Genomic DNA, 15,975 nt, shown 5'->3' with positions numbered 1-15,975 from the left:
CTTTGCTGTCAGAAATTAGGGAAGTCGTTGTTAAACACCAAACAAAAACAAGCAGTGAGTAAAACAAACCAGTGAGTAAAACAAACCAACACACCTCTCCCACAATGCTTCACATGCGGTCCTGGGGCCCTTTGAGCAGTGCTTTGGTTCCACTCTAAAGACATGATACATCTGTGACTATAATCCACCACTCGCTCAGAGAGATGAGTCAGAGTCAATGTGAAATGTTCATTTGACACTCGTTATTACATAGGTTGCCTAGCAACAACAGCTGTTGTGCAGCACTCCGTGACATGTGTATCAAGTCATCCTGTACACATCTAAGCATAATCTCATTGACTTCCTTTTCTTACTTGGAAAAAAGAAAAAAAAGGAAAGTACCATAAAAAAGCAATACAAATGTAAAGCAATACATGCTGATAATAACAACATGCTGACAATGCCACCCTGACTCCTGAGTCAGGCTGAGCTAATTCTGGCCAATCTCAGGCTCTCAGCCAGCCAGATGGGAGGATGAAAGAAACACAGACCAGGGAGACAGACTCTAATCCCCTCATCAGAGAGCAGCTCAACAGGGTGGAGAGAAGTGGAGAGGAGAAAGGAGAAGTGGGGTAGAGAAGGGAGAAGAGGGGTGGGGAGGAAAGAGAGAGAGGAGGATACAGGGCAGCCTACATGGCCCCAGAAGGCTCCAAGGAGACGCTCTCCAAAAGCCGCCTCAGTGTGTTTGTCAATGGTGTTACCATACACATACAGCTGCTTGGTTTTCTGGGAGAGGACATGCTACATGGCATTTTTACTCATCCAAAATAAAGGATTATCTAGTGTCATTGCCAGCATGTTTGCTCTCATACTCACATAATGGGATTGAACTCTGATAATCATGTAGACTAACAAGAGATTATTTTTTTAAATATATATTTTTTAAGGAACAGCTATACTGACAGCAGAGGCATTCCATTCCACAGTGAATTACCAGTGAAATCCTCTTAGAAACGAATCCACTGTAGTGGTGAGGCAGAGTTGAGTTGGAGGATTACCATGCTAGATGGCTGGTATTTAGCCTCAGGTTCAATTCAAGAGTCAACACCATGTCAATTTATATAGTGTTCATACATCAACAGTGTCCATTTTGTTCAGAAAGCTTATATCACAAACCTTCTTGGCGCTCTGGGGCCCAGCCTCGTCAAAGCGGAACCTGATGATTCGGAAATCCTTGCAGTAAAGGATGAGCTCGGTGGGATTAAACTTCAGCTTTTGGTTGGAACACAGAACCTTCTGCTTCCCCTTAGCATCATTCACTGAGAGGAACAAACATAAAACAAAGACCAGGGGCGAGACAGTGCTTATTAGAGCTAATGGATAGTCAAATAGTAACAGTAGTAGCCTGGTCCCAGGTCTGTAGGAATAATGTTTTTTTTAGAAGACTTGGGCTAAAGCACATACAGTAAAGATCTGGGACAACGCTAGTATTGGTGTGGGGTAATGTACATGTGGGAAGTGGGAAGCTGAGTGACCAAAGATTCCACAGAAAAACTTATTATCTATGTCACCACAGAGCTTCAGAGAAATTCAACCAAGTTGGAACTGAAATTGATCCACCAGACCTCAGCTGTCTAAAAACAAATGAGGAACCTCATTCTTCATGTTCGGATGACCCTTTATGGGATAATACTCTAAATATACACTGCTCAAAAAAATAAAGGGAACATTTAAACAACACAATGTAACTCCAAGTCAATCACACTTCTGTGAAATCAAACTGTACACTTAGGAAGCAACACTGATTGAAAATAAATTTCACATGCTGTTGTGCAAATGGAATAGACAAAAGATGGAAATTATAGGCAATTAGCAAGACACCCCCAAAAAAGGAGTGATTCTGCAGGTGGTGATCACAGACCACTTCTCAGTTCCTATGCTTCCTGGCTGATGTATTGGTCACTTTTGAATGCTGGCGGTGCTCTCACTCTAGTGGTAGCATGAGACGGAGTCTACAACCCACACAAGTGGCTCAGGTAGTGCAGTTCATCCAGGATGGCACATCAATGCGAGCTGTGGCAAAAAGGTTTGCTGTGTCTGTCAGCGTAGTGTCCAGAGCATGGAGGCGCTACCAGGAGACAGGCCAGTACATCAGGAGACGTGGAGGAGGCCGTAGGAGGGCAACAACCCAGCAGCAGGACCGCTACCTCCGCCTTTGTGCAAGGAGGTGCACTGCCAGCGCCCTGCAAAATGACCTCCAGCATGCCACAAATGTGCATGTGTCTGCTCAAACGGTCAGAAACAGACTCCATGAGGGTGGTATGAGGGCCCGACGTCCACAGGTGGGAGTTGTGCTTACAGCCCAACACCGTGCAGGACGTTTGGCATTTGCCAGAGAACACCAAGATTGGCAAATTCGCCACTGGCGCCCTGTGCTCTTCACAGATGAAAGCAGGTTCACACTGAGCACATGTGACAGACGTGACAGAGTCTGGAGACGACGTGGAGAACGTTCTGCTGCCTGCAACATCCTCCAGCATGACCGGTTTGGCTGTGGGTCAGTCATGGTGTGGGGTGGCATTTCTTTGTGGGGCCGCACAGCCCTCCATGTGCTCGCCAGAGGTAGCCTGACTGCCATTAGGTACCGAGATGAGATCCTCAGAGCCCTTGTGAGACTATATGCTGACACAAGCACATTTGTGGCCTGCTGGAGGTCATTTTGCAGGGCTTTGGCATTGCTCCTCCTGCTCAAAGGCGGAGGTAGCGGTCCTGCTGCTGGGTTGTTGCCCTCCTACGGCCTCCTCCACGTCTCCTGATGTACTGGCCTGTCTCCTGGTAGCGCCTCCATGCTCTGGACACTACGCTGACAGACACAGCAAACCTTTTTGCCACAGCTCGCATTGATGTGCCATCCTGGATGAACTGCACTACCTGAGCCACTTGTGTGGGTTGTAGACTCCGTCTCATGCTACCACTAGAGTGAGAGCACCGCCAGCATTCAAAAGTGACCAAAACATCAGCCAGGAAGCATAGGAACTGAGAAGTGGTCTGTGGTCACCACCTGCAGAATCACTCCTTTATTGGGGGTGTCTTGCTAATTGCCTATAATTTCCACCTTTTGTCTATTCCATTTGCACAACAGCATGTGAAATTTATTGTCAATCAGTGTTGCTTCCTAAGTGGACAGTTTGATTTCACAGAAGTGTGATTGACTTGGAGTTACATTGTGTTGTTTAAGTGTTCCCTTTATTTTTTTGAGCAGTGTACTTATGTTATTCTGAATACAGAATCATATTTTTCAGAGGTTCCTCGAGTATTACATATGGTAAAACATCTTCCACAAGACTCAACTGTTAATTTCACCCTCTAAAATATACTGAACAAAGTTATAAAACACAAAATGTAAAGTGTTGGTCCCATTTTTCATGAGATTAAATAAAAGAGCCTAGAGATTTTTCATACGCACAAAAAACGTATTTCTCAAATTTTGTACACAAATTTGTTTACATCTCTGTTAGTGAGTATTTCTCCTTTGCCAAGATAATCCATCCACTTTATAGGTGTGGCATATTAAGAAGCTGATTAAACAGCATGATCAATACACAGGTGCAACTTGTGCTGGGGACAATAAAAGAACACTAAAATGTGCAGTTGTCACAACACCACAGATGTTTCAAGTTGACAGTGTGCGCAATTGGCATACTGACTATAGTAATGTTGTCGTGGAAAATTACTAAATTAGACATACTATGCTGTTTTTACTTAGATAATTGTCCATTGTTATATGCTAGTGGGTTTTTTTCCCTGATGCAGGCTTGTTGTCTTGTGGGACTTAGTTATAAGTCTGGGCGTGCAGATAAGAGCTGGGTGTGACTGCAGTATGTGACATCCCGTTTGTACTATCTGTAGGAACTCCTCTGTATGGAAACATGCAGGAAGGAACAGACAATAGTGGCAACGTCAGCTATCTTAATCTACAGAGACAAACTAAACGCCTTTTATACACCATGTTCCTCACCCCTGATTGCACACATCTGCTAACTGCCACAGACAATGAGGTTGGACTTTCCTATAAAAGCTGAGAGCCAACTCGGTTTGTAGAGCTTTCAACTCTGACTATTCTTAGTGATGGTTGATTGCTTCATTTTTGCAAATCTAAGAATAAAATTGTTGTTTGAAAGAATCTGCAGTCTCTCTTCCTATAGAATTTATCTGACAATTTGGCGACAAGGATGGGATGGCTAACTCCGCTTGCTGATTGCTCCCGAGGAGACCGAGGTTGCGTTAGACATGGCAGGGAGCCCCACACTCCGACTAAGCGGAGCAGAAAAGGGACCCTCTCGGACCGTCAGGGAGCGTGAGTGGATTTGCCATTCCAAACAGACAAAATAAATTAAGGGTGAGACTGATTTTCTTAAACGCAACCTCCGATAGGGGGAAGTTCTGGGAACTTATAAAAACCTGTTCTAAGAACTTTTAGAAAATCCTGTTCTCTGAATAGGTCACGTGTTGGATGCCAGGACAGAGTCCTGATGAAAGCGATTCCAGAATAAGATCCTGAGGTACTATAGCGATATCAGGACAAAGTCATGAAGAAATATGCCATGGGTTACAATCGTAAGATATAAATGCATGAGCTATGTCATTCCAGGACAGGGACCGGAGGTAGTTTTTTTTTTTTTATATATATATATATATTATATTTTTTATATATATATATTTTTTTTTAAAGTCATACCAGCTATAACTTTAAACCTTACACTGAAATTTGCATAGGAGAAACTACCATGTTGCTACAAAATGTAAAATTACATATAGTAATAAAAAAATATTTTGGAGAAGAAATAACTAATTTTAAAATTATATGAAAGGAAGACATTCCTAACCAAATACTGTTTGTTTTGTGTGTATGTTTCCTGAGTGTGTGTATTGACGAGAGATTTATATGATGGACCCTAATTTTGGTAATATGTGTTGTCAACAGCAATTATATTTGAAGCGTGACACTGGTATAAGACATTAGGTCTTCCATATTCTCCAGTAGAACATTGGCAGACGCTTCAGTATTAGTTCTAATACAAAGGAATCAAGTGCCGTGACCAACTGAAAGGCACAAATACCATAACTTCTCTCCTGGGAAGTGGGTAACACTATCTTGGATTTTGTTTTGGCATATATTAAAACCCGTGAGTGAGAAAATCTAAACTCTTGACACCATTGAGAGAGGCGCAGAAATAACAATCATAGAAAAGGTCAACTATAGCAAAGCAATAGAGGCACTAAAAGAAGCGCAAGAGCATTCTACCAATTTGGCTCGAATATGGGGAAAAAATCTAAATCATGGATAAAACTGGGTAGCATTTCCCTGCTGACAGCAAAATTCCAATCTAATAAAGAATTCAGAGATGCTATTGTGAACTGGCACAATTATTGGATTTATTTAACTGGGCAAGTCAGTTAAGAACAAATTCTTATGTATAATGACAGCCTAGCATTAAAGCAGTATGTACTGGTATGTTAGCTAGTGGGTTAACTGCCTTGCTCAGGGGCAGAATGCCAGATTTTTACCATGTCAGGATTCGATCTAGCAATCTTTCGGTTACTGGCCCAACACTAACCCCTAGGCTACCTGCCACCCCTAAACTGGCTAACAATGACATGAAAGAAATCACAAGCTCAATACATCCGCGGTTCACTAATCAAGATTAGTATATTTACTCAGCATAACCACACTATGTGTATTAAATTGAGTATGTAGTATGCTTATTGGTCTCAAGATACAAATTCATTAATTTAATTAATTATGACAAATTTTAAGAAAATGTTGAGCAATGTTATAAAGTAATGACTACAAATAAGTTACATTACGTTGGCTGACAATTTGTTAGTTATGCTATCCTTATGAACTGCACAACATTACAGCAGTATGTACCGGTATGTTAGCTAGTTAACGTTACCTAACGTTAATTGGCAACGTATACATCGGTCTTGTCAGGCAGTATATTAACTATAATCTAACTAACTATCCAACGTTTATTAACTTGATTATTCACATCATTCTTAGGTAAATGGTATAGTCGTTGTACGTTCTCAATGGACATTTAATTCTGGCTATTGTTGCCAGCAGCACAGTTACAGTCACCAACACTTTGAATAACCAGCTCTGCTAGGGTGAGTAAAATGGTTAGAGTGAGGTGTTCTCTTATTTGTGTCTGGAAGTAGCTAACAAGCTAGCCAACTTTAGCCAGTTAGCTTGGGTGCTTGACTACGGTTGGGAGGTCAGAACGCTCAGATTAACCCTGCTCCTAGTCGAGAGCGGGTAGTGTGCGCTCTGAACAGTCTGAATCCAAACACCTGAAGTTGTAAAATAACAAAAGTAGTAATTTGCTAAGCTAGCAAGAGGCTGCATAGCAAAAGCATCAACTTCCGGTAGACATGCGAAGCTCAACTGAAAGGTTACGGTTTGTTTACAATGTACTAAAATGAACTAATAGCATATAGTATGTAGTATACAGTATATTATTATGGGTATTTGAACACAGCTTGGGTATGTGCGTATATTGCTCAAATATGGACATATTTTGGCCTCCCGGGTGCCACCAGAGACTCTGGGTTCGAGCCCAGGCTCTGTCATAGCCGGCCGCGACCGGGAGGCCCATGGGGCGACGCACAATTGGCCTAGCGTCGTCCGGGTTAGGGAGAGTTTGGCCGGCAGGGATATTCTTGTCTCATCGCGCACTAGCGATTCCTGTGGCGGGACGGGCGCATTGCACGCTGACCAGGTCGCTAGGTGTACGATGTTTCCTCCGACACATTGGTGCGGCTGGCTTCCGGGTTGGATGGCTTGTGTTTCGGAGGACACATGGCTCTCGACCTTCGCCTCTCCCGAGTCCTTGCGGGAGTTGTAGCGATGAGACAAGACAGTAACGACTAACAATTGGATACCACGAAATTGGGGAGAAAAAAGGTGGGTAAAACATGTTTTTTTTAAATAAAATGTGTACCTATTTTTTGATGGCAGGTTTGAAACCTGTAATCAAACGGATATTGCGGGTGTAGCGGGAAAAATCTCGAAGCGTAGTGTGTGGGGCCGTTGGTCATTGGAAAAGCGAGTGTAGAGGCAATAGAGCTTGAAATTGGCCAAAAATGACACAAGAAAAGTATTATATTTAGTGGCGTAACGGGAAGAATCGTATGTCCAACCACACAAAATAAAATAGATCACGTGTAACCACGCCAGCCCCTCCACATTCATCTTCTTCACCTGCGGGAATGTCTAAGGCCAGCCACCCGGACAGCTGATGAAACTAAGGAGCTTTTCTGTCTGTAATAAAGCCTTTTTGTGGGGAAAAACTCATTCTGATTGACTGGGCCAGTGGGTGTACCTGGCTCCCAAATGGGTGGGCCTATGCCCTCTCACGCCCACCCGTGGCTGCGCCCCTGCCCAGTTGTGAAATCTAGTGGTGTAAAGTACTTAAGTAAAAATACTACTTAAGTAGTTTTTGGGGGTATCTGTACTTTACTACTTATATTTTTGACAACTTTTACTTCACTACATTACTAAACAATAGTACAGGAAAATGGTCTAATTCACACGCTTATCGAGACAACATCCCTGGTCATCCCTACTGCCCCTGACCTGGAGGACTCACTAAACACATGCTTTATTTGTAAATGATTTCTAAGGGTTGGAGCTTGCTCCTGGCTATCCGTAAATAAATAAAAAAACAAGAAGGTGATGCTGTCTGGTTTGCTTAATATAAGGAATTACATTTACTTTTGATACTTAAGTATATTGAAAACCAAATACTTTTAGACTTTTACTAAAGTAGGATTTTACTGGGTGACTCTTACTTGAGTAATTTTCTATTAAGGTATCTTTACTTTTTTCTCAAGTACGACAATTGGCCCTAATGAATTTATTTCAATTCATTGATTTCCTTATATGAACTGTAATTGTTGCCTGTTGCGTTTATAACTTTGTTCAGTATTTAATGATCTTACAACGAGAAGGGGATGATATGCATGTTTCCATGGCACACCAGGAATCTAGTCTTGGCCTGTGTACCACCACCTGCACACACTTTCACAACCTTACAAGACAAGGATAAGACCTATGCCTCGTTTGTGGTGGGTGGAGCATTGGGTCAGTGTTTTTGCCAAGCTAAGGCTCTCATAAAGGACCTTTGTTGAGGGCGTTATGAGTAAAAAACATTGCTTCATGCTCTATCAGCTCAGCACAAGAGCCCCACGCTCCCAGCCATGTCAGCAGAGTGAGGCTATGAGTTACACAAACAAGATTAATCCGGAATAGGCTTTTCAGCCAGGGCCCTCTGTCTGGGCTATGACCTCATCTATGGAGATACTAAAAACAGATCGGTGACCAGAGGGAGCAGGCAGGCAGTCACCAAAACTGGTTTAAGACAATGGTGTGTGTCTAAAATCAGCCCGGTAGAGGACAGTCAAATAAAACCTAAACACAGACCGAGGTCAGCCAGATGGGACGTGATTGGATCTGAGAGATCCGACCGGTCCCTCAGCCATCAGAAAAAACACTCAAGGGGATTTCAAAGGAGAGCGCAACCTGCCCATTGTGCATTCATAATTTAACAGCTGGGTGTAGATGAAGCATTACAGCTGTAGCCGCCCAAGTGTGGGGTGTCTGACAAAATCCACTATATTGGTCATAAAGACAGAATCGTGGGGGGCAATGTGTTTCATAGGTAATTTATTTTACATATGCTATAAAAAATACAAATAAACATCACCTGTCAGGAACCTAAACTGCTCTTTATTTCTGGACTAAAGGGACTGCAAGTGTCATATGAGTAGGCTACTTTCCACTGAGAGTTATATTTTGGTGGAGATTTCTGTTTGAGTTTGTTTGCCATCTCGTCACCATGGTTAGCATAATAACACATGGTCTTACCTGTCACCACCTGCTCAACACACGCCAGGGGAACATCGTGCTCTCCAAGCAGCCGGTTGGCAACCTGGAACCTCTGAGAGAACAACACAAAGATCAACATGGTGAGGAGTGGAGGTACCTGGGGGAAAAAAAGCACACAATAGTTCCAGGGAGACCAGAGGTTTTAACTGGAGCAGAGTGGGACTGCACCACATGTTATCAACAGCTGAGAGGAGAACATTTGAACCATCTGGAAATGCTCTGCCAGGAACACTGATGATGATGATGCTGTTGTTTTTGTATTTCAGTGAAATGTAATGATTAACATGGAATCAGCTGATGAATGGAGATCATTGACAACTTTTGAGCAAATCTGTGAATCTAAAAGTTACCCCATTTGCACTGAAAGGCAAATCCACAACTTTGCAATCAATGACAATCAAGGCTAAATTTCCAAGAGTAGTGCAATCCTTCCATGATTCCAATAAACTTTTGTTTCTCAAGTAAACAGATCTGGGATGACTCACTTAAGTTGTTTAAGAGGTGAAGGCATCAAAATAAGCTTAACATAAAACAGGTGTTCTAAAAGCACAGGGTGGGAAGTCACATAAAACATCTGACACTGGAAGAAAGACGGCAGTGTCCTAGAAACCTTTTTGTTGATGTGTATTTCACAACAGACAACAGGCCTATCCCACATGTTGCTTATCGTGTGACAAGCTTGACCACATTTTCTCCAATAAACTCAGGTGTGATCATGTAGGGTCAGTCTCCAGGTACACAGATTAAGACTAGTCGTGGAACTAAAAAATCATTTGAATGGAAATGGTCTCGGATTAATCCGTGTCTGGGTAACCAGCCCATAGAGCTATGGTCATTTTTGGGAGAGAGGCACACAGAGTGTACCACAGGAGGTTGGTGGCACCATAATTAGGGAGGACGGGCTCGTGGTAATGGCTGGAGCGGATTCAGTGAAATGGTATCGAATACATCAAACACACGGTTTCCATGTGTCTGATGCCATTCCATTCGCGCTGTTCCAGTCATTATTATGAGCCGTCCTCCCCTCAGCAGCCTTCACATTGAAAACATACCTGCATGGGGAGGGCATCATGGGTGATGAAGGAAACCTTGAAGTTGGTGCATATCAGCTTCCCCCACAGGTCACCATGGCTGCTATCTGCTCCGATGCACTTCCTCACAAAGCTCACTTCGTTCACCACTATCTCCCCTGAGGATGACAAACAGGAAGTAACATGAACTATGACATTTAGGTTTCAAAGAAAAGAGGTAGAAAACATAGGCCTAAAAGGGACATAAATAGAAGGTGAGTGTTAACCACACAGTTATTTTAAGTCTTATAGCGATGAAACAAAACAGGGACAGATGGCTGAGTAATATGACATGAATGAAGCTTGGGAAAATGTGCTATGGAAGTGGAATGATCACGTACTAAACTGTCTATCTCCTAGTCTCATTCAGGCTTCTGCCATCCAGCCAGCGGCATCCTGTGACGCTGCTGGAGAGTGATCTGTGCATTTCTCCTCTCAGGCCCTCGAATTGGCTCTAATGATCCCACATTCCAGTCTGAGGCATTGGGTCAGGGTGATGGAAATACCTGTCATAGAATAGCTAGAATGCATCATGACAGAGGAGGTCAACACAACACTCTGTTACCTAACTTATAGGCCTAGTAGCCCGTTGTGACCTCTACTCTTTAACCCCTCTTTGGTTCCAGTAGCACCCCAGGACAAAACACAAACACCCACAGCCTGACAACCTGGTGTCTGAACTCAAGAGGATTACCTCCATTTACAGGACTTCTCTCCTCCTCACAAACAGATGTTTTTAATTACCTCCATAGCCCAGATGCACACAGCTCCAAGAGGTATTTATTTTTCAATATAAAAAAGAGCTCATGATGAGTCACATACACTGCTGACTGTTTCTACTCCAGGATCCTTCTCGCTCTCTGGCCATTCAGTGGGAGTTCAGACTCAGCCCATGCACTACAGGCTTGCCAGGGAAACCCCATGAGCCAGAGAATGGGGATCAGGTAGGCCTAGCTGTCCTCCTCCTGGGAAAATGATCTGCCATTAGGAGAACTGAGAACCCAGCATATGGATCGAGGTCCTCCTCTCAAGTTTTACATCCAGATCAAAACCCCTCTTCATCAAAGACCGGTGTACCCAGTCCTAAACTAGGCCGTAACTTTCTAGACTAAACCATGAATGTTGATTTTATTGATGTTGCCGTTTCCTGTGTCACTGAACCTAAGTGGTCTGACGGTAATGAGCTCACAAAAATCGCAGGCAACTTTGATGGACATGAATGTTTATGACAAACCGTTGTCTCTCTCAAACATTTGAAATCTAAACAATGACCAGTTCAATGAATGCAGCTGCTACCTTTGCATAGTGCAAAACTCCTGGCATTTCATGATAGATTAAGCATGAATTTACCAATGTATGAAGTGAAGACCTTAAGTAGAAGAGACTGTATGATAGACTAGTACATGAATGCAGTGCAGTTGTGATTCCCTCTCATTTTATATCGTGGCAGTATGGTTGTGCGTGACACTGCAGCATCGCTAGACTATAGGCCAGCCCATCCATAACAGCTGGAGCTGCTTTGCAGAGGGTTACCTTAGGACAGGCAGGGAACAGCCAAAGAACCAGGCCCAGCACTGCAAACAGGATCCTCAAATGTCAAAATGACAGCTTTTCCTCAGTCAGCGTGAGCTTAACCCCTTCAGCACAACTATAATCTGTCACTTTCTATTTAGCTGGTTTCTTTTGATGCATTCGTTATATACACTGCATTGTCTATGAGCAAATTAGAGCCTGAACGTACATCCAAATTAGAGCCTGACCGTACATCCAAATTAGAGCCTGACCGTACATCCAAATTAGAGCCTGACCGTACATTGATATAAAGATGGAGTACAAAGTGGAATGAAATGGTGACTTCCAGGTGAATCTTGCACTGTGTAGGCTACTCCTTGTATAGGACGAATAAACAAATGTGAACATGTTACTTACACATTTTGCCCAAGGCTAGGTGTATTTGTTCTTGCCTGTAATCCATGTAAAACATTGTTTACAAGCTACATTATACGACCCATGTCACTGCATTACAAGTTATTTAATGTATGCACAAGAATGTAACAATAAAACGTTATGGCCTGTGAGTCTTATTGAAGACGGGGAGTGGGGATAGTAAGGTGGAGATCTACTGTCATGTTTCTCAGCATGGATTAAGATCAGACAAGGAACAGAGAGAGAGAGACTGAAGAAATAGGTTGCCGCTCTTGTAATTGTGGGACAAATCAGCAAGCGCCCACCATCACCCCCATCCATCACTACCGTGTTCACTTCCAAAGCTGGGTCTAATAATCTGCAGGCTTGCTGAGTTAACAACTCTTTTGTGGAGGCAGAATGCTGACGGGTCTGACACAAGAATACAGTACAGCCACACACAGCCTGGACTGCAGCCTTTAACCCCCACTGGACAGCAACTCTGCCAGAATGTTGTGGTAACCCAGGTTACATCTAACAAACAGTACTGTGGTCAAGTCATCAACCGCTTACATCATAGCACTCTCTGTTTATCACAGAGTTGGCTAGTTTCAGTGCCTATTCAGATAAATGTCAGTTGGCCAAGGTCGTGGTCTATCATGTGACCAGTGGTAACACAGATCCAGAAGAATCACAAGGCCTATCCTGTGTGTGATTGGCATGTCAAAAACATGTATATCATGTAACCATACTGGAGGAAACAAACGCTTCCTTGGATGAGGTTCTCCTTTTTGACTAAGTCCACAAACCCCTAAATCGAATAGGGCTATTAATGTGATCAGTCCTGCCAACTGACCCAACTAACCACAACCTGGCTTTGCTTCCTGGGGTTTTGTAGCTTTCAAAGCAGGCCACCTGTGTTTGTGTACAGCACCTAGCAGACCAGATCACAGTTTGGACAGCTGGTGGCGAGGGACACAGGCTCAGAGACACAACATGGTCTCTGTATACAGTGATTATCACAATCCCCTCTGAGTCATACGAGACTAAGGAGAAATTCCTCAGTTACAACACAAAGACGGCAGTTAAAGGGACAGATATGCGTCAGCATTCCACCTGTACAATAGTAGAGTACAGTGCGCCAGTAACACCATCACATACCATCTACTGCATCTTGATGTAAATAAATGTATCACTAGCCACTTTAAATAATGTTCTCATACCCTACATTACTCATCTCATATGTATATACACTGTACTCTATACCATCTTGCCTATGCCGTTCGGCCATCACTCATTTATATATTTTTATGTACATATTCGTATTAATTCCTTTACACTTGTGTGTATAAGGTAGGTGTTGTGAAATTGTTAGGTTATATTACTTGTTAGATATTACTGCATGGTCGGAACTAGAAGCACAAGCGTTTCGCTACACTTGCATTAACACCTGCTAACCATGTGTATGTGACAAATAAATTTGATTTGACATTGTTGATGGATAGCGATAAGACATGTCATTTTGAGAAACTCATGACTTTGCCCACATTAGCCTAGGTTGTGTGATTAACGGAGCAGAACTCTCGTGCTGACAAACTAAGTGGTGAAGAGAGACGGAGGACAGCATTAGTACGAGGCCAGAGAGGTGAGAATGTGTTTGGGAGTACAGAGAGTGCGCTTTGCCTCATGCAAACACCACTGCCAGGCACATTTTTCCACCGCCTCAGGAGAGGCCTCAGCTCACATTCTCCTACTGAGAAAACAACAGTGGGACATCTATTAAAGTACCTGTCTAACTATCATTACAGATGCCTACAGTTCAGATGAATGTGTGTCATGAAGGTGACAGTGTGTCAGCGAGGAGCCTAAACAAGACAGTCAATGTTGGTCGTCTATATTTGCACACCCATACACACACTCCAGAAACACACGTCACATACAAAGAGAGAGAGTAGGAGAGAGAGAAAGCGAGTGGGGGACGAGAGAGAGAACTACGCCAAGAGGAGGAGAAAAATACAAATATTCAGAGAGAAGAGGGAGAATCACAACCAGACAGTTTACTAATTAGAGCTGTGCAGCCAGCAAAGGACCAGTCAGGGATGAAGAGAGAATCTGAGGAGGACAGAGAGATAAACAGAGAGCTACAGAAATGAAAGGGTTAGGACAGATGAACAGAGAGAGAGAGAGGGGAAGATAGAAGAGAGAGGACAGTTGAGTTAGCCCCACTGTGGTCCTCTGTCTGGTCATTGTGGTGTGGACTTGAATGGATCATTCAATCAGAGACCCCTTTGAATGGGTCACATTCAAGTCGCATAGCAACACTGCCGAGGAGCTGGGAAGCCCACAAACAAAGCCAAAGTCTCTCCATTCAGGGCCACCTTCACAGAGCCATGAACTAAAGATCAGAACATAGGCCATGGTGTAAAATCAAACCTGAGATTCAATGTAGGCTAAACTGTTCATAGTCCAGTTGAAGGAGAGGAGGTGACTACCTTATTTTGTAAAGCAAGGCCAGGTGGCATTGCGTGAGGGCGTCATGTTTACTTTCACTGCCAGCATTCATTTAAAGACACTGGCAGAACCCAGCAATAACACTAGCTAAACCTCCAGTCAAAGAACAGCGGCTATCCCACTATAAAACATACCAGCATCTTAAAAGGATCAGCTGAAATAGAGCAGAGAAATAGAAAAGAGTATGAGTATACAACCAAAGCAGGGCTATACAGTGCACCTGTTTTAGTCACATATGCGCCCAAATATTTTACTGTGCGATCCTAAAAATGAAAGATTCTAGCATTATTACATAAAATATTTTCCATTGCACTCCTAAATTCCTTTGTGTATGCAAACATAGAGCCCTGCAAAGCAGAGAAAATAGCAATAAAGTACAACGTTTTGGTTTTATTTCAGCAGCGTAAAAAAAACCAGCATGCCAATTGCTTCTAGAATGAGGGAAGGTCTATCCTCTGATGCTTAATTATAAGGAGGGAACGCCTCAAAGGGAAATTAGTCCCACAGCACAACCTCTGGTTCATTACTTTTCCTTAGACTCAGATATAGGCCTAATGATACTTCAAGGTGATATGGTCAAGTGTTTCTCTATATTGCTCCATTGTATCAGTGAGCTTCTGCCTCCATAACAGCCATGAATGAACCGAAATGCCAAAGAATGTTGTTACACATCCTGGCTTTTTTGGAACAATAGTTTATGGGGGGGCAACTTGAATTGAGTGGGAGGGTCATGCCCCCCCTTTACACAGTTTGATGAGTGATGGTTAGATACATATACATAATTTAAATTTTCTTTCTAATGTCTCCTTGTATATCTTAATATACTGGAGCAAAATGTAATTTGGAGAGGTTGGGTGTCAGTTTAGCTCACACAAACACAGCCAACTTAATGTAAAAAAAGTCAACAAACCTGAGGCCCTGCCACACATTAAAAACTCATTGGTGGAGAAAAACACACTGTGGTAAATAGCTTTTAGTGACTAATGCCCTATGAACAGGAAATACCCTTGTGAATCTCTTATTGTATTCTCCTTAAGACAGTCATTAACCAACTCGCATCCTCTGAGCTGGGTTTGTGACTGCAAAGGCAGGAAGGAATATATGAACCAGCCCATTGTTAACTAAGGCTAAATTATGCACCATTAGTTGCAGTGATGAAAAGGAGGCCAGGCAGGCACTGCCATGTTGACTTGAGACAGCCCAGAGAAAATAGACTCAGTTGGATTAGATTACCACAGCCTAATGATGTGACAATTAGGGATGCAAATGACCTGTAGGCAAAACCACAAGTGAGGTACAGTGACAGAGAACACATTCAAAACAAGAAATTACATTTAGCTGAAGAGATACAGGAGTTTACACTGGCTGGTCATTTAAATATCAGTCATCTTTTACATTAACATTAAAAGACTATAACTGGATGAGATCAGCCTTTACAGGTTATTTTTCAGGAGTGAAATATTTTGATGGGTGGTTTAATTTATGTAGCTTCTACATACTCATAACATAGTTGTTGGTTAAATAGGACAGGCAGAGGCAACAAGTTAGCTGTGGCAGAGG

At 42.9% G+C, this 15,975-nt stretch overlaps 1 protein-coding gene across 1 annotated transcript in view; it reads right to left on the bottom strand.

Moving 5' to 3' along the window:
- The window catches only part of LOC129834552 (myotubularin-related protein 10-like), a 30,235-nt gene that overhangs the window by 13,369 nt on the left and 891 nt on the right, over positions 1-15,975 (bottom strand). The window contains exons 3-5 of the mRNA XM_055899651.1: positions 9,982-10,118; positions 8,909-8,981; positions 1,156-1,298 (exon numbers count right to left, since the gene is read on the bottom strand). Of these exons, the coding sequence (XP_055755626.1) occupies positions 1,156-1,298; positions 8,909-8,981; positions 9,982-10,118 (353 nt within the window). The remainder of the gene's footprint in view (positions 1-1,155; positions 1,299-8,908; positions 8,982-9,981; positions 10,119-15,975) is intronic.

This window comes from Salvelinus fontinalis, chromosome 35, assembly GCF_029448725.1.
Source record: "Salvelinus fontinalis isolate EN_2023a chromosome 35, ASM2944872v1, whole genome shotgun sequence".
Taxonomy (NCBI): domain Eukaryota; kingdom Metazoa; phylum Chordata; class Actinopteri; order Salmoniformes; family Salmonidae; genus Salvelinus; species Salvelinus fontinalis.
This window is presented reverse-complemented; position numbering and strand designations above follow the sequence as displayed.